Genomic DNA, 23623 nt, shown 5'->3' with positions numbered 1-23623 from the left:
GTGCTTAAAACACAGCAGATCTTAAACGAATTGTTTTCCCCCTTTACTTTTGAAATCCAGTCTAAGTCATTGCAAGTATTTTTAAATGGAAATAACTTCGCTTTTTATCTTAAAGGTCTCTTTATTGATTTGAGAGAGAGCGCTGACGCACATGCGAGTACCGGGGGGAGGGGCAGGTAGAGAGAATCCCAAGCAGACTCCCTGCTGAGCACGGAGCCCCACACGGGCCTCGATCCCACGACCCTGAGATCACAAGCTGAGCCGAAAGCAAGAGTTTGAGCCACCCAGGAGCCCCACTTCGAAACACTTTTAAATTGGTTTTCGCTGAGTTGGCCATAAGAGGGTTAATTCTGGCACCCAAGCAGATCAACGCATGCCTTCTGTCCTGTGCGGCTCACCCTGAAGAGACCTGTGGGCAGGGCAGGCGCCGGGGGCCTGGAGGCTCCCCGTGGTCACCTGCGTGGCGGCAAGGCACCTGCGGTGAACCAAGGGCCGAGGCTCGCGGTGTGGCCTCCGGAAGCACGTGCAGGTCTGTGCTTCACTGACACAATGCCAGGAGGGGCAGCCGTGCGCCAGCCGTGGTCGTCGTGAGGCCTGTGGCCATCAGAGAAATTTTGCCAAAAACAGAAATCAGGTTGGTAGGAAGCCCCGCCTTGGGCCCTGTCTCGGCTTGGTGCCTCCTGCCCAGTGGCTGCTGGAGAGGAGGGTTCAGCAGCCAAGCTCAGACGCCGAGAGTGTCTGCCGGAGGCCGCTCTACAGGGGCTCGGGAGTCTGTGGCTTTCCAAGGTGGCCCCTGGGGCCAGCGCCGTGGCTCAGTGCGGCAACACCAGGGCAGGTCTGTGTCCCCGGGCTGCAGGCCCCCTCCCCTGTCCTGCACAGCTGAAGTGCCGGCACTGTGGTGGCTGTGAGACAGTGGCAGGGACAGCGTTCACGGAGGCTGCACACGGCCGGCTCTCAGCGGCGGGCAATGGTTTCCAAAGCTGGTGTGAGTCACGGAAATGACCACGTCCCACAGAGAAGCAGCAGGCACCGGCCACCACTTGCCAGAGCCAAGGCCTTCCCCAGAGCTGCGCCCCCAGGACCGGCTTTGACCCCTCTGGACAGCACCCCAACTCAGGCAGTGTGGCTGAGGCATGGTCAGGGCCTGCCCAGCCATCGCGACAGGTTCAGGTCCTGTGAACCCACGGGCCCTCCCTCGGCCACCTTGTCCTTGAACGGGGCACTCGGCCGGTTATCTCATGGACAGACAGGACCAGAGCCGGTGACTGAGCCCTGCTCCCACTGCACCCGGGGTGTCCTCCCTTCCAGGCCCCACAGAGGCCAGTGCACTGGCCCGTCTTCACGACGGGACTACAAGTGCTTGTAACCTTCACACCCCCAAATTCTTGTGAACAGGCTGCTTCCGGGGCTAAGGGCACGTGAGGGTGTCTTCTGCTCGGCGCACTTATGCAGGTCTCCCAGCCCCACGACGAGTCTACCGGGGCCTCCCCCTTCTTCCAGGGCTTTCTGTTGCCCTCAGTCTCCAGGTTTCCCTGGCGTGCAGGTGCCGCAGGTGTGGTGAGCACGGATGGGCCCAGCGGGCACTGACTGGGGTGCTGGCCGCGCCCCCTCTCTCGACACAAGGCCCCAGAACTTGCTGGAGCTCAGACAGCACGGGTCACATCCAGAGGGTCTGAATATGGCGAGCATGTTTTACCAAACAGACCCCCCCCCCCCACATGGGGCCAAGATTAGCAGGAAATGCTCCGTGGGCCTCAGGGCCGAAAGGTCACGCTGAAGTAGCTGCCAGGGAGAGGCCCCCTCTCCCCTTCTAGAACATCCGCCAGCCGAAAACCCGATATTAAACAGCTTAATATATCTCTTTAATGACAAGGTGGTGGTTTTCTGCTGTGTGAGTGACGGGAAAATTATCCAGGAGAGAAAGGCTAATTTTTGCTTCTGTGCTTTCATTTGGTGAGTCAGGGATCTGCTGTGTGTTCAGGAGGAAGAGGGAGGCACTCACCTTATCTGGTGTCTGGTGTCCCTGAGGTTATCCCTGGACGTGAGAACCAGGGTCCCCGGGGTATCGGACCCCAGTCCCGGGAGCCTGGATTAGCTGGCTGGGCCCTGAATGCAGCCTCGTGGGTCCTTGTGAGAGGGAAGCGGAGGAACCAGAGACGGTGATGGGACCACCCCGATGAAGCTACTTATGTGGTCAGGTGACGGGCTGAGTCTGTTCTTTAGAAGAGATGGTCAAGGGCAGAGAGTTCCAGGGACAACAGTGACATGCAAAGGGCCTGGGGCACCAACACACAGGCTCCATCGAGTTCTGCCTGTTGAGGGCACAATGGACAGATTGTGAGCAGTGGGATTTGGGTGGCCGCGAGGGGGGCGCGTAGTGATAATGAGGCCCGTGGGAGTGCAGTGGGGTGCCCTCAGGATGGGCGTGCCACAAGCAGCCTTGTTCATGGTGATCGGGTGGGAGACACCGCTGGGTGGGTGTTACGGACATTACAGACATGCCCTGGATGGATCCCCTCAGGCAGAAGGTCCTGGGGGCCGGGCGGTCACCCAGGCAGCCACCGTCCGTCCTCAGCTGGTGAGGCTGTTGGTGGAGAGCCCCGATGAGCAGGGGGCCCGGCACGTGGGAGCCCCGGCAGCCTGCCGTGGGGCCAGCAAGGACACGCGTGCTTCCGGCCGAGCGGTGCATGCTGGGACATCTGCAGACGGGCTTCCTGGCAGCTCTTCCCCAGTGTTCTGTCCTCTCTGCTTCTGTGCTGCAGGGTTTGGCTGACGGCGCTTTTCCCTGATACACGGAAGGTTTGGTGCGGCCTTCCTCTCTTTGGGCCTCAGTTTCCCGTCTGTGCTCAGGGATCTCAGGGGGCCCTTAGCTCTGACGAGGATGCCCGAAACAGCTGTGTGACAGCTGTCTGTGCCCCGAGCGGTCACATGGGTGACCCTCCCACAGAGTCTGACTTGACAGTTTGCTCTGCGTGCGAATGGCCTCGGCCCCCATGCCTGCCGTGGGGCGCCCACTGACCGGGCGGGCGTTTGGCTCCCCCACGTGGGACTGCATGCCTGCTTCCCTTTCCGTAAGCCCAGCGGCAAGGCGGTGGCAATAGCAGCAGGGGGAAGGACAACGGGTCCTTGCTGCTCCCAGAGGCATCACCCCTGAGCTGCCGCACCGGCCACACTGCTCAGAGGGAGCTGTGGGCACACCTGTCCCCGGCCAGCCTGCAGAGGGTGGGGGTCAGAGCAGGCTGACCCTTCTCCTCCAGCTGCTTTCCTCAGGTGTCAGTGGGGAGAACGGGGCCCAGCCCACTCCCCAGCCAGCCCCCCACGTCAGTGCCCTTCTGGGGCACCGTGGGGCTGAAGCAGGAACGTGGCCCCGAGCACAGGGCCCTGAATCAGGCCCTCTGCTGGCTGTGATCTGGCTGTGGACGGGGACACTGCCCAGGCCGCCAGGAAGGTGCAGGGAGTGAATCCGCATACACTGCCTAGCTCATAGTAAGAGCTGCATACTGTTGGCTTCTCATCCCCGGCTTGGCTCAATAAAAAGCTGCCAATTTCCTCTATTTTTAACCAAGCACAAGTTTTCTGTTTTCCCACAAGTTAAAGAACATTGAGATGTTAATAGTGACAGTGGGAACTGGGCGGGGGTGGGCGGCCTACTTGTGAAGGAGGAAGGGAGGAATCCCACTGTGTTGAGGGCCAGCTCACAGTTGTTGGGAGCCAGGACTTTCCTGGGGACTCAGGACTGTTCCTGCAGCCGCACCTCTAGGCCTGCACACAGCCTCCCCGAGTCCCCAAGGGAGCCCGGCAGCGGACCCAGCTCCGGGCCCTGGGGCAGCCCTAGGACCCAGAGCTGGAGCCATGTCTGCCCCCGGGCGTCCCTGCAGAAAGAGCCCAGCACCTGCAATTTCTAGCTGCGTGATTCTGCACGCGCCTTTTCTCCTTTGCTGACCTCAGAATTCCTTGTTAAAACAGGGACAAGGATCAGAGCCTGGGGGGACTCACGTGGTCCTTACTGGATTCTGTGTCTCTTTGGCTTCCGTGAAAACAGAGGCACCTTCTTCTCAGAATGTTCCGAGTCAGTTCTTCAAAGTCCAATACACGTAGAGTGATGGCGTGGCCAGATCTGAGGAAATAGCCCAGATTTCATAACCGTTCCAAGGTTGCTAAATCACCGCGTCCTCCCTGCTGCTTTGGGGTTGCCAAAGGGTCTGTATTCGTTCCCTGTGCCTCTGCGGCAGATTGCCCCAAATTTAGTGGCTTCAAGCAACACAAATGTGTTCTCCTGCAGTATTGGAAGTCAGAAATCTAAAAGGGATCTGCAGGCTGTGTTCCTTCTGGAGGCTCCGGGAGACCATGTGTCTCCTCGCAGAGGAAGGCAGGCAGCCTCTACAAGCTGGAGGAGGTGAGGAAGCAGATTCTTTCCCGGAGCCTCTCTCTTCAAAGCCGAGCTCAGCCGTTAGAGGACCCTTGGGATGACGTTAACCCCACCCCAGACGATACAGGGAATTTCCCCATCCCAAGATTCCTGACTTAACCACACCTGCAAAGCTCCTTTTGCCCTTTAAGGAAATTCAGACCATAGATTTCCTGGGAGAGTTCAACGTGGTAGTCACTCTCACTTAAGTATAAAAATGCGCCATCAGCTCCCATCGTGCTTCCTCCTGAGCCAAGGGAAGTCGCTCTAAAGGAGGGAGTCTGGGTGTGGTCAGGTCTGGAGAGGAGGGAGACAGGGAGGGTGGCAGTGTGGGAGGCCTCCAGACCGGTCCTGAGCAGCCCCTTGCCTGGGTTTAGCAGGCCTGGGCTTGAGGGAGTTGGGGTGCTCCGCATACCCCTGGGGGCTGCCCTCCACTGCCTGCTTTCTCGTGGCCTGTGGGGCCCAGTGCGGTTGTCTGGCCAGGCGGAGCTGTGTGGTTCTGGGGCCTTCCTAGACAGCAGGACCAAAACCTTCCCGGATCCAGGCCTCCTGAACTCTCCAGGTCTGCCCGTCTTCCCGCTCTGACCCTTGGTCGCGGCTGCCAAGGCCTTTCCCTGAAACCGTGTTCTTGGCTGTGGTTTGTGCCTGATTCCTCAGCTGCTGTTTTCTGAGGAAAGTGAGCGTACACTTTTCCATTTCCCCGCTGCTCAGGCCTGCCCGAGGCCAGGTGGGGCTCTGACCTCACGGGCCGTCCGGGTGGGGCTCCCAGACTCTGACTGCTCCCTGTGTGGGGGCAGTGACCCCCAGGGGGGGTGGCCAGACTCGGAGGCTCCTCCTGTCCCTGTGCCCCTTGGAGGGGCTGCCGCCCGTCCCCTGGCCCTCTCAGTCCGCAGGAGAGGACCTCCTCTTGCTGGCACTATGCTCCCAGGTACACGGTGTTCTAGGAAACACGCGTCCCCAGCTGCCCGGTGTCCCCGCCCCTCGTCACGGCAGGCACAAGCTCTGGGTGCCGAGCCAACCCCAGACTGTCTGATAGCATCTTCTTTCCCCATTTCCATGCCCCGCACCCCAGGAAGAAGCCCCAGAGCCCCGGGCAGGCCACGCCCTTCACCTGCCCTTCGCAGCTGGGCCCAGCTTCCTCCAGGACACCTGAAGGAAGGACAGGCTGCCAGGTGACTGGGTTCAACTGAGTCCAGTCTCCTGCCGGGTGCAGTGAGCTCAGTACTATTCCAAAGTGTTTTCCCCAAACGGCTGGTTCAGCAGCAGCACCTTCTGCTCTCCAGCGCCGCCCAGGATGTGGCAGGAAGCGGGCCGACTGCCCCCCCCCCCAGGGCACCACGTCCCATCTCCTCCCGGTCCCCCCCCCCCCCCGAGCTGTCTCCTGCTCTGCAGCCCAGCCCTGATGAGGGCCCACATACCCCTGCAGTGAACACACCCAGCTCTTGGACCCCGAGATTGGCTGGTAAGCACATCCTGCAGGGTTAAGCTGGTGGTTCGTGTCCTCTCACCAGACCCTGCAGGTGGGTGACCGGCCGGGTGGACCCTGTGCTTCTCCTCCGTCCCTGGTGGTGCACGGCTGTCGGTTCCCACTGCCCTTGCTGATTTGGGCACAGACCTACAGCAGTGAGACCAGCAGGAAGCCAGCCTCGTCCTTCCTGAGCACCCTTACCACTTAGTCCTGGGCCTCTTGTGGCCGTTCTTTCTACTGCAGGCTCCCACTCGTGTGTGTGAGTCCTGACCACCCTGAGGACGGGAGCCGGGGTCAGCCAGCCAAACCCAGAGCACAGAACGATCCCCATTCCACAGCTGGGGAGCTGAGGGTCCGGAGGTCTGGCACACTCACTCAGCCCTCCCCGCCGGCCTTGGGGAGCCAGGGCTGCACGATGCTGACCTCGGCACCCCCACTCCCACCCACAGGTGCTCTGTCTAAAACAAATCAGTGGGGAGACCCACACTGGAGCCTGCCTTCCCACCCACGTGCCCCCCTCCCCGAGTTCCCAGCTCCACCCTTATCAGGACAGGTTAAGCAGGGCCCCTACCCCCAGTTGCTCACAGCCTATGAAACCACTCACAGGCACGTCCCACATCTGGAGGCGTGCCCAGAGAACACAGAGGCCCCACGAGCACGTCGAGCCTCTCGGGAGTGGAGACAGTCACTGAGCACACAGACAAAACGTGCTTCATCGCCACTTCTCTGCACTTCTGGGGCCGTTCTGGGGAGGGGCATTTGGAAACTAAGACAGCCAAGCAGAAGGCGTGTATATGGCCTTGGGGTGGGGGAAAGAGCTGCCTCTTTGTGTGAACAGCTTGGGGACAGAGTCACTGGAAAGCCCTGAGGTGGGACATGTGAAGGAAGCAGGAACTGTTTTGGAACCTGGTCACAGAGCCTCCGGCAAGTGGCTTGGCTCTTCCCAGAGTTGCAGGGCTCAGAGCCACCTGCTTTCCAGGTGTGTGACCTGATTAGAGGGTGGGCTGGAGCGAGGGAGAAGGGAATGAAAGCCAAAGAGTTGGCAAATAGAAATGCTGAGTAGGTAGCCTCACAGAGGAAGCGACTGCACGTGGTGATAATGGTGGTGATGGTGGTGACGGTGATGATGATGATGGTAGAAATTGAAGAAATGAGAGTGGGAAGAGCTCAAGGCTGCAGACCGATTTGTGCCCACTCCCTGTCCTTCCTCCATCAGTTCATTTGTTTATTGCACACCTGTTCTAAAGCAGACCCTTGGCTCAGCCCAGACTCCTGCCCCAGGCCCTGCACACAGTGGTCTAACATAGCAGTGCCAAGTTCCTCAACAGAAGGCTCGTGCCAGGAAGGCCTGCCAGGCTACCAGGCCTTGGGGGCTGAGGCCAATCTTGGGAAGGATGGAGGAAGCAAGCCCAGCTGGAGAGCCCAGCACTGGCGAAGATGCAGAGGTGGGAAAGTCCTGGGTGCTGGGTCTGGGAGAGGTCTGGTGACGCTGGGGGCAGCAGGGGTGAGGAGAGAGGACTCCTGCAGAGCTGAAGAGGGGGCCAGGAGGTCTCTGGTGGCAATTGTCCTGGGTTGGGGGTGGGCACCAAGGAGATGGGGTGATGAGGGGTATGTTTGGGGTGAGCCTGGCCAGCACCCTGTGACCATCTGCTTCACCCACCCTGGGCCGCTTCCTCTGTTTCCCTCCTGCCTGGAGTCATGTTTGCTGTGGCGTCAGGAGAAGTGTTGTGAAGGAGTTTGCCTCTGAGCGGGAGCTGGAAATGGCTTGCATTGTAGGCTTCAACCAGCAGCTCTGAAAAGTGCAGAGTGTGATAATGTGCTCTGAACAAAATGGGTTCTGTAGTCAGTATAGTGCAAAGAAACAGCTGCAGGCCTTGTCAAGGCCTTTACGGTGCTACCGTGCACTGTTGAGACCGCAGGGGGTGCTCCAGAATGCATGTTACCCAAACTCCAACCTTTAGGAGGACTCCTTGTGTGCTACAAGTCCCTGGGCAAGTGGGACACGCATTTGGGAATGCCGGCTTAGCCGTTGGGAGACACGAGGGGAAGCCGTTCCAGGAAGATGGGACAGTGTGAGCAAAGGCCGCAGGGTGGAGCACTGGGACACAAGCAGGAAATAGCAGAGAGCGCTCACCTGAGCTCAGGAGAAGGGAAGGGGGCAGAGGAGGCAGACTGTGCAGCCCTAACCGGCCAGTGCCCTGATGGAACGCTGGAGAATGGATCACCCCCCGTGGGCTTCAGACGCGGGTCCCACAGGTGTCCCGAAGAAAGCCTCCCAGACTCCCTCGCATCCTCGCCAGGGGACGCCGTCTGGGCAGGTGGGCTGCTGGATGGCTGAGAGCAGGCTGAGGGACGGTGGGAGCAGCCGGAACCCGGCCCCCGGCTCCCGCCGCAGGGAGGTCACCTCGCTCTGTGCAGGTGGGTCCCTCGCTGCTGCCGTCATCCACACGCTGCCTGGCCCCGGGGAGGGGCCGCGTTTTTCCGCCCGGCTTCCTGGAGAGCCTGTGTTGGGCTGTGGTATGGACCCGGCTGGCAGTGGGCTGACGGGCGTCACAGCCGCTCCCTTGTGAGGGGAGAGCCTCCTTGGGAGAGGCTGCCGTCCGTGGTGCGAGTACCTCCCCGCTGGCTGGGTTCAAGCCGTCAGCCAGAGGTCGCCGACGGCGGCGTTGGGCACGCGCATCACCCCGCACGCTGTTCGCACCTGCAGATGCGAGAGAAGTCAGCCACCGCGGGAGCAAGCAGTGGGGTGTCATCAACTAAGCGGGAAGCGATGAGGCTTCTCAAATGTAAGTCAGGTCGTTGCGTGTTTGCACAAGCTCATCTTCAAGGGGGACTTTAACGACCAGCTCACGGACTCTTGGAAGTTTGGCAGCCCGATTCTGCAGCCGGTGCGAGCCACCCGCGCCCTTTCCCCGGAGGGTCCAGACGGTCATAAACCCTCTGTTTCATCCCGTTTTCTCTAGGCAAACGAGGGAGCAGGAGACACCGCCTGACTTCTTTTATTTCTCGGACTACGAGAGGCACAACGCAGAGATCGCTGCCTTCCACCTGGACAGGTGAGCCCGCACCCTGCACGCCGGGCCTGAGCGCCGCAAGTGGGCGAGCCCTCCCCCAGCACCCTGCCGGGGGGGGGCTGTCGTGGGCCCCATTGTGGAGAGGAGGAGAAACTGAGGCACGGTGTGCCCACAGCGCCTGCTGGTAACCGTTCCTCTGCAGCACAGAGGTGGTGTCATTATGGTGATGCCCAGAGCCGTGTGCCCTCCAGGGGCAGGGCCTGTCTCCAGGCTCAGTTCCCAGAGTCCAGGGGGTGGGGGACCCCGCCTCGGAATGCAGAGAGGGGTATTCATTCCACGCCAGCCTGGCGCGGGCCGGGGCACAGACGTTCAACCCTTTCCCTGTCACTTTCCCGCCAGGATCCTGGACTTCCGCCGGGTCCCCCCCGTGGCCGGCAGGATGGTCAACATGACCAAGGAGATCCGGGATGTGACGAGGGACAAGAAGTTGTGGAGGACCTTCTTCATCTCCCCAGGTAACCTGCACCCGGGAGGCCCCTCTCCAGGCTTCCCACACGCAGTCTCCGCGAGCCTGCTTACCTTTCCGAAATAGAAGGAAAAAACCGGAACGAATTCTCGCATAATCCAGCCCGCTGCTCAACCGCGCGCGGGGTGCCCCCCCCCATGTCGGGTGCGTTTGCATCGTAATTTTAAAGGGCTGCCAGAAATGGCCATGTTGTCGTCACTGACTCGATCCCCTGGTCTGGGCACACGGGGTTTTTTCCTACCATTGTTTATTTTAAAAGGCAAAATGAGTTCCTTTTTGGAAACTCCCAGCCTCTCTGGAGCGTCTCCTCCAGGTGGTCCGGCTGGAGGAAGCCCTGTGCTCTGCACTTTCCCGGATGAAGACACCACAGCGAGACCCTCACCTAGTGACAGGGACAGGGACAGGGCCGCGTCCCTGCCCTCAGCTCCGCAGCTGGAGCGGGACTGGAGCGGGGCCCCCGCTGGTCCTCGGGGGTCGGCACGGGGCCGCGTGTGCCCCGTGCTGTAGAGAAGGTGACGTTCATGCAGACCTTAGGACTTCATACCCTTAATCTCAAGTACACACATAACGGTAAGTCATACCCGACCGAGCCAGCTGCCCCAGGTGCTTTGCACTCTGGCGTCCGTCCGTCCGTCCGACAGTCCCTGTGAGTACCTCCCTTGAACCGGGCCTGTGCTGAGCTGCCACCGGCCTGAGCGTGGGGAACACCTTCTCCCTGCCAGGGATGTTGCCCCTTATATGTGGTTCTTGGAGGTGCTGGGGTTTCTAGCGATGCCAGAGAAGGGGGTACAGGGGTGCGCACGGACCCACCCTGGGGTAGAGGCCCTCCTCCTGGCGAGGGTGCAGGAGTGCCGGGGTCACACCACGTGCCCATGCACATACGACCCACAGAAGGCCCTCGATCGGCTGCGTCTGGAGACCCCCGGCACCCGGCTTCGGTGGTGGTTCAGGCCGCGTGTTTTCTTAACAGCATTCGCAGATTTGCGGGGCTCGAGCCCCACGACGTAATGAAGCTTTGTTTCTGTCGTCCGAGGCTCCACGCATCCCCGCAGGGCTCCCTTCGCAGAGCCCGGTCATAAAGGAAAGTGGGACAGCAGTCCCCCACGCGGCAGGAGGGATGTGCCCGCAGCGTGTCCAGCACGCGACCGGGAACCAAGGGGCAGGGTCTCTGGGGGCTTCTCGGTCGGCCCTGTCTAAGCCTACCCGCAGCTGCAGCTTGCACACCCCCACCGACGGGGAGCTCAGCGGCTCCTGTTTGCACAGCCGAGCTTCTGGAAAGATCCTTCTCCACGGCTAGAAACCTGCCCCCCCGACCTTGGGTTCCAGTGCTCTCAGCCGGAGCCCCCGAGACATCGAGCTTGTCCTCCCCCTCAGCCCGTCAGGGCCTCAGGATCTCTTGTCCTCTGCCTGGTGTCCCCAGCACCTGCATCGCCAGCGCCCCCGGCCCCCTCGGAGGCCAGGCTGGGCCACGCCCACAGGACCCGCAGGCTGCGTGGCCGCTGCTTCTGCCGGTCCTGTTGCAGCCTTCCTGGCAGGGGTGGGCAGTGTTCAGAAATGAAGATAAGACGTGCCTGTGGCCCCTCGGCCACCACCCAGTGTATCAGTCGCCAGTGTCCTTCCATGTCAAGTGGACGCTCTCCGTGCCTGTCCTGGGCGAGTTGTGGGGCCGCTCGGCTGGATAACGTCCCCTCAGCCAGAAACGATCCCGTTCCCGTGTGGGCAGCCCCCAGACCCCCGGACGGGGCTGCTCCTGCCAGTGGGGCTGGCAGGGAGGTCCCACAGGGGGCACGGCGGGAAGGTTCTGGGCCACGCTACCACAGCCAGGCGACAGGTGAGTTACTGAGCACCTGCTGTATGCCGGCCCTGCTGCGTACCGGCTGTGGGTTCCGCATCTAACTCTGAGGCAGGAGTGTGGGGCACGTTGTTTCCTCGTCCCCATTTTTGAGTGGGTGCCCTGAGGTGTGATTGACACGCCGTGAACGGTTTCCAAGTGCAAAGTTCCAGGAGTTTTGAGGAGCAGAGAAACCGCGGCCTGCTCCGTCCTCCCCGGGCCCGTCCTGCCCTGTATGCGCCCGCCGACGCAGCCCGTCTTCTGTCTCGGAGCGTTACTTTGCTTTCCTACAGTTTTGCGCACGTGGGGGAGGCACACAGTGTGTGCTTTTGTCTGTCTGTCTGCTGTTGCTCAACGGCGCCGTTCTGAGGTCAGCCGCGTGGCGTGTGGGGTCCAGCCCGTTGCCTTTTACGTCAGAGTCCTGCAGCTCCGGATGGACCCACGGCGTTTGCTCATCCCGCCGTCTGTCGTTGGGCCCCGGACGGAGGCGACTTGGTAACTTGCCCAAAACGAAGGGGAGGAGCTGGAGCTTGAAGTGTCAAGAAAGACAAACAAATCAAGAAGTTTCTGTATTTTGCTTTCTTGCCGCAGAGGGGCCTCCCCTCAGGAGCCCACTTCTGGGTCTGGAGGTGCTCGCCAGGGCGCAGGCAGCCTGGCTGGGGCCCTCGGAGAAGGGGCTGTGTAGCCACAGTGTCCAGAACCCCATCACAGCGGGTGTGGGGGAAGGCTCGCGGATCCCTCATGAACAACAGACGAGTCCGTTACTGGTCTGAGCAGGTTAAGGCACACGGCTGTCCCACTTGGTGGTTTGGCGTTCCGTGCACCGGGTGCCCCGTGGTGATCGCCATGATGCCTGCAGTTGGCACCATGACTGCCGGAATCTTCTGTCACACCACTCCGACGGCTGGACCCCCGGTCCTGGTGCCTGGCGCCCGACGGCCTTCTCAGCTGTGCGTGCAGCTCTGACACGCAGCCCCGCTCTGTCCGCCGGATCTCCTCCCGAAAGCCCTACAAATGTGTGGGCTTCTCCAAAGCAACAGGGTGGCGGGAGCCCGCTTTGACCCCATTCTAGCAAACGAAGTCTGTTCAGACGCGTGTGCAGCCTTTTGGCCTTGCCTGCACTTCGAGAACCATCCAGGTGCAACGTTGCCACAGAGGCTGAGCTTTGCTCGAGAGCCGGCCACGTCGGAGGGGTTAGTCCACGGCGGACATCCTTTCCACCTCCAGAGGCCTGAGTGGTTCTGTCTGGCGTCCATTCTAAAAGGGGAAAGTCCCAGCAGCCGGTGGGGGAATTGGTGCCAGCCGGGAGCTGGAGGGAATGTGCAAGGTGCCGACGGCCCTCCTGCCCAGCCCAGCCGGGCGCCAGAGGCTGGAAGGAGGGCTGGTGCCCCGGGAGGCAGGCCGAGCTCAGGCAAGCTGCGGTCTGTGTGGCAGAGGCAGGGCCCGGGCAGTACAGAGGATGGTGTCCGATGTGGAGCTCCCTTTCAGGAGAGCAGCTAAGCGCCCCTACCACACAGCGGTGCAGAGGCAGGCTGGGTCAGAACCGGCTGTGCTGGGCCCCACCGAAGTCCTTGCCCTGTTTTGGTAAAGTTCTGTGGGGATGTCTCATCCGTGCTGGACAGTGCACCCATCCTGGGGTTTCCACAAGGGGAGCCCACCTGCCTAAACACCTCCAGGACCAGATGCAGAACGTGAGCAGCTCCGGGGACCCCTCCTGCCCCCTCCCAGCCACTCGGCCCCCACCCACATCTTTAAACCGGCTCTTTTTCCTGCCCCATGGGCCAGGGTGGCTGGATGGGCCCAGGGACTCGCCCACACACTGTGGACACAGCGTCCCATTTAAATGCACATGGAGAGTGAGGGGAGTCCCAGGCTGGGCGTCTTCAGGCCACTCCTGAGTGACGATGGTTCCCCAGCCTTCCAGCCCCACCAGACGGCCACCCACCCTTCAGAGCCATCCAGGGTGGACAAGGACCGCGAGCGTCCTGTTCTTTCGGACCCACCTTCCTGCCGGGCAGGTTCCTGAAAGGCTCCTGGTCTCGACCCTCAGGCCTCACAGAGTCCCGTGTCGCCAGCTCCACGGAGACCGGGCCCTTGCTCGGCCTGTCTTCCCCGGGTTCTCGGCTGTTGGAGGAGGTGGCCCGGGGTGCGGGGACGGCAGGTTTTGCAGCCGACTACCCCGACTGTCATCACTGAGACGGGACAGGGCTCCCGCCGACAGGATCAGAGAAAGATTTTCCTCCAGAAGGTGGAGCGCTGCCTCGGCCACGGCTGTTCTGTGCGTCTGTGGGCTGTGGATGCACCGTGTCAACACGCAGGCGAGATCACAGATGCATCCTCGCGGGATTGTCCTCCAGCGCTGGCTCTGGGCTCGCGAGGTCCCGGGGAGGAGGAGAGGCCGGTGATCCAGGCGGGGGCTCGCTGTGTGCGGGCAGCGAGGTGGGAGCCCCTGCGCCACCTTCCGTGTCCCCCAGATCACGAGACACGGAGACTCGGCGTGGTCAGGAGGGGAGACCCCTCATCTGGGGAACTGGCCATTTGCACAGGTGGGAAGGGGCTTGTGCGTGGTGCCTGCTGTTCTGACCGCCGTCCCTGACACACGCAGGCTCCGCAGGGCCTCCCCGCAAACACACGGAGTAACTGAACACGAGAATGTGAGCTCCATCGGGAAACACACAAGTGCCGTCGTGTCCCCGACCAGCAGGGAGGGCGGGCCGGGGCGTCTGGCAGCCAGTCAGCAAACGGGGCCGCAGGAGACGCACGCTCTGTGGGTGACCCGTGTTAGCTGGGATTTGAGTCACGTACCGCAAAACTTGCCATCTTTTTTGGCAACCCAACGACCAAGCCATTTTATTCTTCTTTAAGAAACATGCATATACGTGGTGGTTAAATCGAGTTATATTTGCCCTGCTTTATTTTTTTATGAAATGCATCATCTGAAGTGTGCAATTCCGTGACCAGCCGCATCACCACCAGTTCCAGGACGTTCTCCTCACTCACGCTGAGAATGCCTTTTCCAGCCACTGAGCACGGCTCTAGAATTTCAGTCGATGCCAGTGTGAGATCCTAACGCCAGCTCCCAGCTGTGCGGCCACAGGCAGCTCAGCCCCCGCGCTGGGCCTCGGTGCTCTGTACCATGGGTGCAGCCACTTGTGAGATTCAGTGTGGGAAAGTGGGTGAGCCCGGCCCGTCGGATGGACGGTGTGGACGGGGGCCCGGCCCAGATGGACGGTGTGGACAGGGTCCCGGCCCAGACGGACGGTGTGGAAGGGGTCCTGGCCCATCGGATGGATGGTGTGGACGGGGGCCCGGCTTAGACGGATGGTGTGGACAGGGTCCTGGCCCATCGGACGGACGGTGTGGATGGGACCCGGCCCAGACGGACGGTGCGGACAAGGTCCCGGCCCATCGGATGGACGGTGCGGACGGGGTCCTGGTGCGGACGGGGTCCTGGCCCGGACAGATGGTGTGGATGGGGGCCGGCTCATCGGATGGACGGTGTGGATGGGGGCCCGGCCCAGACGTACGGTGTGGACGGGGGCCGGCCCATCGGACGGACGGTGTGGACGGGGGCCCGGCCCGGACGGACGGTGTGGACCGGGGGCCGGCCCATCGGATGGACGGTGTGGACGGGGTCCTGGCCATGGGACAGACGGTGTGGACGGGGGCTGGCCCATTGGACAGACGGTGTGGACGGCGGCCCGGCCCATCGGACGGTGCGGACGGGGGCCCGGCCCATCGGACGGTGCAGACAAGGGCCCGGCCCATCGGACGGACGGTGTGAACGGGGTCCCGGCCCAGACGGACGGTGTGGATGGGGCCGGCCCAGGACGGGCGTGTGGGGAGGGCTGGCATGGAGGGTGCTGCTCTCACTCACCAGCTGCCTGTCCCCCACCAGCCAACAACATCTGCTTCTACGGCGAGTGTTCCTACTACTGCTCCACGGAGCACGCCCTGTGCGGGAAGCCCGACCAGATAGAGGGCTCACTGGCGGCCTTCCTGCCGGACCTGTCCCTGGCCAAGAGGAAGACGTGGCGGAACCCCTGGCGGCGTTCGTACCACAAGCGCAAGAAGGCAGAGTGAGTGTGGGACGGGCACAGCGCATGTGGGGCCACATCCTCCTTCCATCACGGGGTCTGAGGGGCTTCTGCCCACTGTGCGTGGGGGCCTTAGGCCTGCCGACGGCCGCAGGGCGTAAGAAGTATCAGGGAGGGAGGCACGGCCGGCTCTGCCGGCCCCCAGCGTGGGTGAGACCACCCCTGCGTGAACAGATGGCCGCGAGGGCTTCCTAACTCTGAGAACCAGATGCGCCCCCCACAGGGCTGCTGGCCGGCCCGCTGCAGTCCAGAAGCGGCCTCTCGGGGTCAGAACTCCGCTCTCACTCCTTGCCCTTCTTGTCCCTCATGCAAAAGAGACAGCCGTGGAGGGGTCTTTGGGAGTTGGTGTTTCCTCACAGTGACCCTCCAGAAACCTGGCATCTGGGGCTCACGGCGGCCTCCAGACATGGCGTGATCCCCTCCCAGCCCATACTCCCGTTAACGCAGCCTCAGCCGGCAGCACTGTTCTGTGGTGACCCGTCTCTGCACCCCCGTCCTCGCCGCAGTAATCCTGCTGTGCTGAGCTGGTTCGGGCCTCCCTGTCCTCTCACACGGGCTCCCTTGCAGGTGGGAAGTGGACCCCGACTACTGCGAGGAGGTGAAGCAGACACCCCCCTATGACAGCAGCCACCGCGTCCTGGACATCATGGACATGACCATTTTTGACTTCCTCATGGGTACGTTGGCCGCCCTGGCCTGCACCGGGAGCTCCGCCCGCCTCTGACCCCGCTGCGGCCGAGCGCCTGCTCTGCTCTGTGGCTCTGGTGCAGGGTCAGGCATGGGGAACGGACACAGCCCTGAGTTCTCAGCTTGCCTCTCTCCACAGGGAACATGGACCGCCATCACTACGAGACTTTCGAGAAGTTCGGGAACGAGACGTTTATCATCCACTTAGACAATGGGAGAGGGTGAGCCGTGTTCTTGCTCTTCCAGGCCCGGGAGGACTGGGCTCCGGGGACGCTGTGTGTGATGCAGGGCACTGGCCCCCGGCCCCCAGCTCCCGTCGGCAGGAAGTCCCTAGAGTGTTCCCCTTCCTGGTCCTCAGGGCCCCCTGGGTGCTGGGTCCTGTTACGTCCTCGTGTTGCCCTGGGGAAACTGAGGCCCGGAGAGTCGGCTTGCCCGGAAGGGCAGGGCTGTGGGGCGCACTTTACCCCTCACGTGGTCACGTGGGACTGGCTAGCTGGGACAAGTAGCCCTCCCTGCCCCAGAAAGAGGGCCTGTGGACACTGCTGGCTGGGCCCTGGGCAGTCCCGGGCCACCTAGGAGAGCCGTGTGCCCGGTGTGCATGCAGGGACACGGGTGTGCATTCAGGGCCCGCCGTTCCTACGTGGTTAACGCCGCTGTGCTCAGATGCCCTGACGTACACCTGCATAGTTGATGTGCGGGGGCCACGGATTCCCAGCTGCAGAAGACAGCGCCGTGGCTGGACCCTGGCCGATCCACCCGGGTGCCTTCTCCACTCAGCCTGCCTCAGACCCGCACCCGTGAGCTTGTGCTCAGCACAGCAGCCAGGACACCGGGCTGTGTTCAGGGGCCTCCCTCGTCCCAGACCCTGCGTCTGGAGCTGGGGACAGCAGGGACCAGGCCACACTGCCAGGGCGCTGGGGACACGGTGCCGGGGCGCTGGGGACACACTGCCAGGGCGCTGGGGACACGGTGCCGGGGCGCTGGGGACACACTGCCGGGGCACTGGGGACACGGTGCCAGGGTTGGTGCCAGGGCTGCTGGGGACACAGTGCCAGGGTCAGTGCCAGGGCTGCTGGGGACACGGTGCCAGGGTCAGTGCCAGGGCTGCTGGGGACACGGAGCCAGGGCGCTGGGGACACGGTACCAGGGGTGCTGGCGACACGGTGCCAGGGTGCTGGGGGGACACAGCCCGGGCGCGGAGGACAGCAGGGACCAGGCCACACTGCAGGGTTTGGGGAACACCCTGTGCAGTGGCCGTGGCCGTGGCGCTCCAGCAGGGCACACACGGGGCGCTGCCCGCTGCAGGCTCGGGTCCCCCTTGTGCCGAGTTGCAGGCTCTCCCTGCCGCACGGCGCACCCTCAGCAATTCTGCGTTTCTTCGGCAGGTTTGGGAAATACTCCCATGACGAGCTGTCCATTCTGGTGCCTTTACAGCAATGCTGCAGGTATGGCCTCCCCACCCCCCCGGGAGCCCCAGCCCAGCCACAGATTGGGCAGAGTCCCCAGGCCCTGCCAGCCGTGACACAGAGGGGAAGGCGACCCCCAAGCCCCACTCCCACGGCACGGCAGCAAGCAGGCCCGCACGCGAGCCTGAGCAGTGCGAGCTCCGGCTCCACAGCCCCTCCTGGCACACAGCTCACGCCAGCCGTAACGGCTGGTCTTACAGGTGAAGACACTGAGGCTCAGACAGCCGTCCTGACGCCCCCAGCGCTCCGTGCCACTCGCTGCAACCCCCTGTGGGGCTTTAGGGTTGGGGCGGAGCCAGCTGCGCCCTCCCCGGGGCAGGTGTGTGGAGCTGAGCTGGGCTCTGTCTCCCGGACGCGTAGGCCGTCCCTCCCGCCCCGTGTCTGCTGGATGATCGGGTCCCCGCAGGCACCGCCAGGCCTCACACGGCCGCCTGCTCCGCCAGGCAGGACCCTCACCGTGGCGCCGAGAGGCAGGGGCCGGAGCAGGCTGGGCACTGGCCTGGGACCACCGCCCACTTAGAGCTGGCCACCCCTGTCCCCAGTTCCCGAGGCGGGGGCCTGAGCTCTCTGTCCCCGCAGGGTCAGGAAGTCCACCTACCTCCGGCTGCAGCTTCTGGCCAAGGAGGAGTACCGGCTGAGCCTGCTGATGGCCGAGTCCCTGCGCAAGGACCGGGTGGCCCCCATCCTGTACCAGCCGCACCTGGAGGCCCTGGACCGGCGGCTGCGTATCGTGCTGCAGGCCATCAGGGACTGCGTGGAGAAGGACGGGCCCCACAGCGTGGTGGAGGACGACCTGGGCCCCGAGCACAGAGTGCCCCCCAGCAGGTAGTGACCGAGAGCCGCCGGCCTGCCGTGGAGGAGGGACACGCGCATCCACGCTGTGAATTCAGTGACTTCAGCCACACACGGGCCTCTTCTGGAGTCCGGGAACGGCGGGAACGGGAGGTCCTTCGGCAGTGGGTCCGACACGACTCGCTGTGTTCGTGTGCGAGCCCAGAGAAGGTTGGGGAGGGGGTGCTCGGAGCTCATGGACGAGGCGGCCTGGCGGCGGGGGCGACCCACCTTTTTTGTACGGAAAGGAAGCCTTTATTTACTATTTTGTATTTATACGTGGTGTCCATGTATATAAACAGAGAGGGACACCCATGCAGACCCCAGACCACCTACAAATGCGCGCACGGGGGCCGCGCCCCTGCGGCTGGACTCCCGCCACGTGCGCACACTCTGGACCTAACTTGGAACAGACTCCCATCTCTCCTCCCTCCTGGGGGCGCGGCAGCCACACGGCTGGCAGTCTCGGCTCGGGGCACCCGGGCTCCCGACGGTGTCTCGGCCGGTCGACAGACTCCCGGTTCCAGAGCAACGTCAGCGACCACGTCTTCCGTTTCTCAGAGCCGCCCAGCAGCACCCGGGGCTTCCCTGGCAGCCGAGGGTGCCGCCCGTCTTCTGACTTTGCTTTGACAGTTGCTGTAAATACGTCACACGGGCCCCTCCGAGGGCCTCGGCAGCAGGCTTCATTTTGCAGCATTTTTGTGGCATAGTTTGCAATGTGGTAAAAGTGCAATAAAACTAGAGCAAATGTATGTTGGGGTCCGTGTCCCCCACGTCCTGAGCTCCGCTGCCGCCCACCCACCCGCCACAGACGTGAGGCCTGGAGCTGGGCGTAGCCACGGCTCAGCTTTCGAGCTGCCACAGGCTGTCTGTGGCCGTGGCTGGGAAGCAGGAGGCAGGATGCAAGCCACCCACTGTCCCACTCCTGGTGTGGCAGGCGCCGACGGAGCTGGGTGGGGGTCCCCGAAGACAGGCCAGTCCCGGAGGGTAGCATCGCGTCTACACAGCCCTGGCACCAGTGGGCACACCGGGGCTGCCCAGTGGAGCTGGGACAAGTCCACCCTGCTGGCCGCGGGGCCTGAATCCTCCTCTGGGAGCCCCGCCTGGAGGGTCCCCAAGACTGTCGCCTGCATGGGGTGCAGTGTGGACACAGGGCACCATGACAGGCCAGCCCCAGGGCTGCCAAGAGGAGGATGCTGCTGAGGGCTGACCTAAAGCCCGGAGAATCCCCGGGAGCAGAGAGCTCTGGGGGTCGGAGCCCCTCCGCTGCCCCAGGACCATCACTTTCCGTGAGCCCGGCACCTTGCAAAGCCGCCAACATAAGTTAGTACTGGTCTCTAAAGCAAGACTGCAAGGTCGAGTTTTCCTCGTTTCACAGGTGGGGACACTGAGGCTCAGCGAGGGGCTGACGCTCGGCACAGAAGTCAGTCTAGGTTTCCAGAATGGCCAAGCCTTTGGCTACAGGGCGGGAGGCCTCCCCTTGGTCCCTGAACCTGACCTGGGGCTGCACTCGGTGCGGCACACAGAACTACAGAAGAACCTCAGACTACAAAGGAAGTAAATGGGGGGGCGATAAAGTGGCCCCCAAAGCTGCCCCCCTCAGTATCCCGCCTGGCACTGGCTTCCCGCTCAGCACTCCCCCAGTGACCCCACTGGCCGAGTCGTCCCTGCCCCTTCGTGCCAGTGGCTGGCACCTGTGAACCTCTGGCCCCACTGGCCACCCCTCCCTGGTCTCCCGCTGTGCCCCTGTCCCTGCTGCGTGGGGAGGAGGTGAGTGCCGGGAGGAGGGCCTGTTGTGGTCCGGCAAGAGCGAGCAGCCAGCTCCGCGGTCAGGACAGCACTAACGCCCTCCCTCCTCCCAGGCCGCCCAGAGAGAACAGGGTGACTCAGAGGCCGGTCCTGCTGCTCCCTCCAGGCCCCTGGTCCATTCGCCACTGGTCCAGTGGAGCTCACTGGGAGCTGCGGTAGGCAGGCTGCAGGGCCCGCCGGCGACCCCAACGGACATCACTGGAGGTTTGAAGGGCAGTGAGGGTGACACACAGCCAACTCATGTATGGCCGCAAACAACAGGGACAGTGAAGGGACAAAGGAACTGGAGACAGCGGGCAGGGCCCCGTACAAAGACACGTCCCCCCAGTTCCTGGGTTGAGACCTGACCCCCAGTGTGATGCATTAGGGGATGGGCCTTTAAGGAGGAGATCGGGTTGAATGAGGCCAAGACGTGGGACCCAATCCCCCAGAACTGGCGTCCTTGTAGGAGGAAGCGACACTGCACATGTCTCCCTGCCCTTGCAGAGGACGGGCCACACAGGGACGGGCCACGTGGGGACAGGCCACGTGGGGGCAGGCAGGAGACCTCACCAGGAGCATCCCTGCACCTGCTGTTTGGAGTCCAGGCTCCGGGCGGTGGGAGAACAACCGTCTGCGTGCACGCGGCTGGGCGTGCGGGGCTCTGAAACAGCCTCCGTGGCACAGTAGGAATCCACGTTTGGTCTTTTCCCGTGGGTCCCAGCACAGAACTCCCAGGTTTTTGGAGCTGCCTGAGCAAAGACAGGAGGAAAGTGGGGGGAGGCCAGTCACGGGGTGACAGGAAGAGCACCGTAAGCAAGGGCTTGGTTGTCACCCCGACGCGCATGGGAGCCTGTCTCTGGGACCTAGAGGCATGGGTCCCCTCCGCGTCCACAGCAGGACACACCTGTACACACTGAGGTTCCCTTTGTCGATGCGAACTTCCCACACAAAAGGTGACTTCTACCCCGTGTCTGCTGTGTCTCAAAATAACCAGCTTAGAATAACCCTTACGCCAAAGAGGCACATTTGGGGTGACATCATCCTCTACCCTTCGAGAGCCAGACAGCGTGACGAGGACACTAGAACCTGCAGTTGTGCTGACGAACGGTCAGCGCGGGGCTGTGCAGCGGGCGCCAGAGACCTCCGTGTGGCCCCGGGCTCCGTGCACACACGGCCTGGAACGTGGGGGTTCACAGACACGGAGCAGGAGGCCAGTGGGTTGGACATTACTGAGGAGGCGTGGGGCCGGGATTCTCGCTGAGCCAGGCCAGGGCCCCCAGACACCACCGGGGGGTGGAGGAGGGGGATCGGACATCAAGGTGGGCGGGCTCTCACAAACCGACCTAAACGGGTTCTTGCTAAAATTGGCCCGTGCAAAGCTGACACGGAGGTCCAAAGGCAGAGGGCTAGTCGGGAGGAAGGCAGGTCAGGGAGAACGGACACCCTCGTCACCCCCAGCACACGGGGCCTGACAACGGGGGTATGACGGGCAGCGACGCTGGAAGCCACAGCCGGGCGGAGTGATGTCCTCAACGGCCACCGAGGAGCCCGCTGGCCCTGGGCGAGGACACAGAGGGCGCTGTGTATGTGCTGCCGGGGAGAAAATGGAGAAAGAGGGAGAGCCGGAAGGGGGGGGGGCCAGCCAGGTGAAGGAGGGGCATCCGTGCCACCCCGGAGCAGTGGGCAGAATGTGGCACGGAGGCCGTGGCCAGGAAGACACGGAACGAAGAGGAACCAGCTCTGTCTGCAGAAAGGGTGATGAGCCCCTGCCGGGAACCAGGCAGACAGGAAATGCCGTTCTGTCCGAAAGATCAGCCCCGCAGGAGAGGAGCATAATTACGAGAACCCATGACTCAGCTCCGTGCCGTGTTCACAGACAGAATCAACGTGGTTTCTCCAAAGAAAGAAGAGGTGGCGTAACTGAGTCGGACGGACTGCGGGGAGGGAGGGGAGGCGGTCTGGGAGCTAATCCTCTCCTGCGGGCAGACGCGATAGGCGTTACACTCGCAGGAAAGTCTAACACCTGAGGTCACGCAGGAGCGGGGGAGAACACCCCCAGGGGAACGTGGAATGTGGTTTCTCGGGGACGCCGTGGTGGGAGCAGGACGGGAGGGGGTCTGCTGCTCTTTGCACCCCGATCTTGCTGTTTTTAAGGCCTCACAAGGTGCATTCCCCACAGTGACTTTGTCACGAGTTTGAGTTCAGCATGCAGGGGAAGACGCAGGGCAGGAGGGGTCAGGGCCTGGGCCCAGCCCCCTCCCCAGAAGTCTGAGGTGCACAAAGGACAAGGACACCCCCAGGGCCCAAGAGAAGGACGACAGAGGCGCCTCGTGGACCACAGGCCCCCCCAGGTGCGCCCGTGGCTCCCCAGACCACCTGGGAGCGAGCAGAGTGCACAGACGCTGGGGCCACAGCCTCAAGAGCCAAGCGCCCAGGCACCGATCGCAGGCTCCCAGGTGCTCCAGCCACAGTGCCTCACCCAAGCCGCTTCCACCTGCCCCTCAGATCACAGACTCACCCTCACATACCCCCCCAAGTCCTGAGCAGTGTAAAACTTGTCGGCTCGTCACCACACCCCACCCAGAGGGACTTCACAGAAGAGGCAAGCGGAGAAGGTCTCAGGCGGCCTCTGCCCGGGTGAGGGCTGTGGCGAGTGCTGAAGGAAGACAGGGGAGCAGAATCCCAAAGCCCCCGCGTGGGGAGGAGCACCCCATACGCCCAGAGAGGCTCTCCCTCTTCTTGGAGCTGGCATTTGGAAGGAAGCGTTCAGAGCTGGCTGGGACTTGCCCACCTGGGACCTGGGAACAGTGTCCACGCTGTCTCGGAGGGGTGAGCACAGCTCCTGGCCTGGAGGTTTTAATAGGGCAAGCGGGGTGAAGCCATGAAAGAGGTCAGCGGCCGGGCAGGTTCTGCGGGGTGCACACTGGTGCCTCGGCCGGGATCAGGCCAGGTTGCTGTGCCCACCCGAGGCACCTGGGGTGGCCACCCCTGTGGGTCCCAGGGCTCTGGGAGGCAACCTCTCTTCGCCTCACTGACTGCTGTAGCCAGACATGTCCTGTGGCCACCATCATCCGGGAAAGGCTCCCGGGGGGGAACTGGGGGGGGAATTGGGGGGGGAATTGGGGGGGTGGGCAGCACCAGGAACACTGCCCAAGACTGGTCACTTGCGCCATCTAGAGGAGAGCCCAAGAAAAGCAGGACCCACTCCTCAGGTCGCCATGACCAGAGCCCCCTGGTCCTCAGGAGTAGAATCCAGGCCCTCGAAGCAGAGGGGACATGGGGATCCTCAGCTGTCCGGCAGGCGGGTCCCTCCACCAGGCAGGCCATTGGCAAGCCCCAACCAGGCCAGCCGGTCCTACTGCGTCCCGGGCTTGAGTGGCCCCAGGCAGAGGGCCCATCAGAATCTCTCCTCACTGTCACACCAGGATTGGCACAGTGCCTGTCATTCAAAAACCACCCGGAACAGATGGGTCATTCTTCAAAGGCAATGGAGCGGAGGCTCTG

The 23623-nt window shown here is 62.9% G+C and overlaps 1 protein-coding gene across 1 annotated transcript in view; it reads left to right on the top strand.

The window, feature by feature from the left end:
* The window catches only part of FAM20C (FAM20C golgi associated secretory pathway kinase), a 44265-nt gene extending 25185 nt beyond the window's left edge, over positions 1-19080 (top strand). The window contains exons 4-10 of the mRNA XM_026490023.4: positions 8840-8932; positions 9290-9405; positions 15146-15326; positions 15912-16021; positions 16171-16252; positions 17417-17476; positions 18077-19080. Coding sequence (XP_026345808.1) covers positions 8840-8932; positions 9290-9405; positions 15146-15326; positions 15912-16021; positions 16171-16252; positions 17417-17476; positions 18077-18326 — 892 coding nt within the window. The 3' untranslated portion in view covers positions 18327-19080. The remainder of the gene's footprint in view (positions 1-8839; positions 8933-9289; positions 9406-15145; positions 15327-15911; positions 16022-16170; positions 16253-17416; positions 17477-18076) is intronic.
* Positions 19081-23623: the final 4543 nt, after the last annotated feature.

Source organism: Ursus arctos, unplaced genomic scaffold (genome assembly GCF_023065955.2).
Source record: "Ursus arctos isolate Adak ecotype North America unplaced genomic scaffold, UrsArc2.0 scaffold_2, whole genome shotgun sequence".
Taxonomy (NCBI): Eukaryota; Metazoa; Chordata; class Mammalia; order Carnivora; family Ursidae; genus Ursus; species Ursus arctos.
This window is presented reverse-complemented; position numbering and strand designations above follow the sequence as displayed.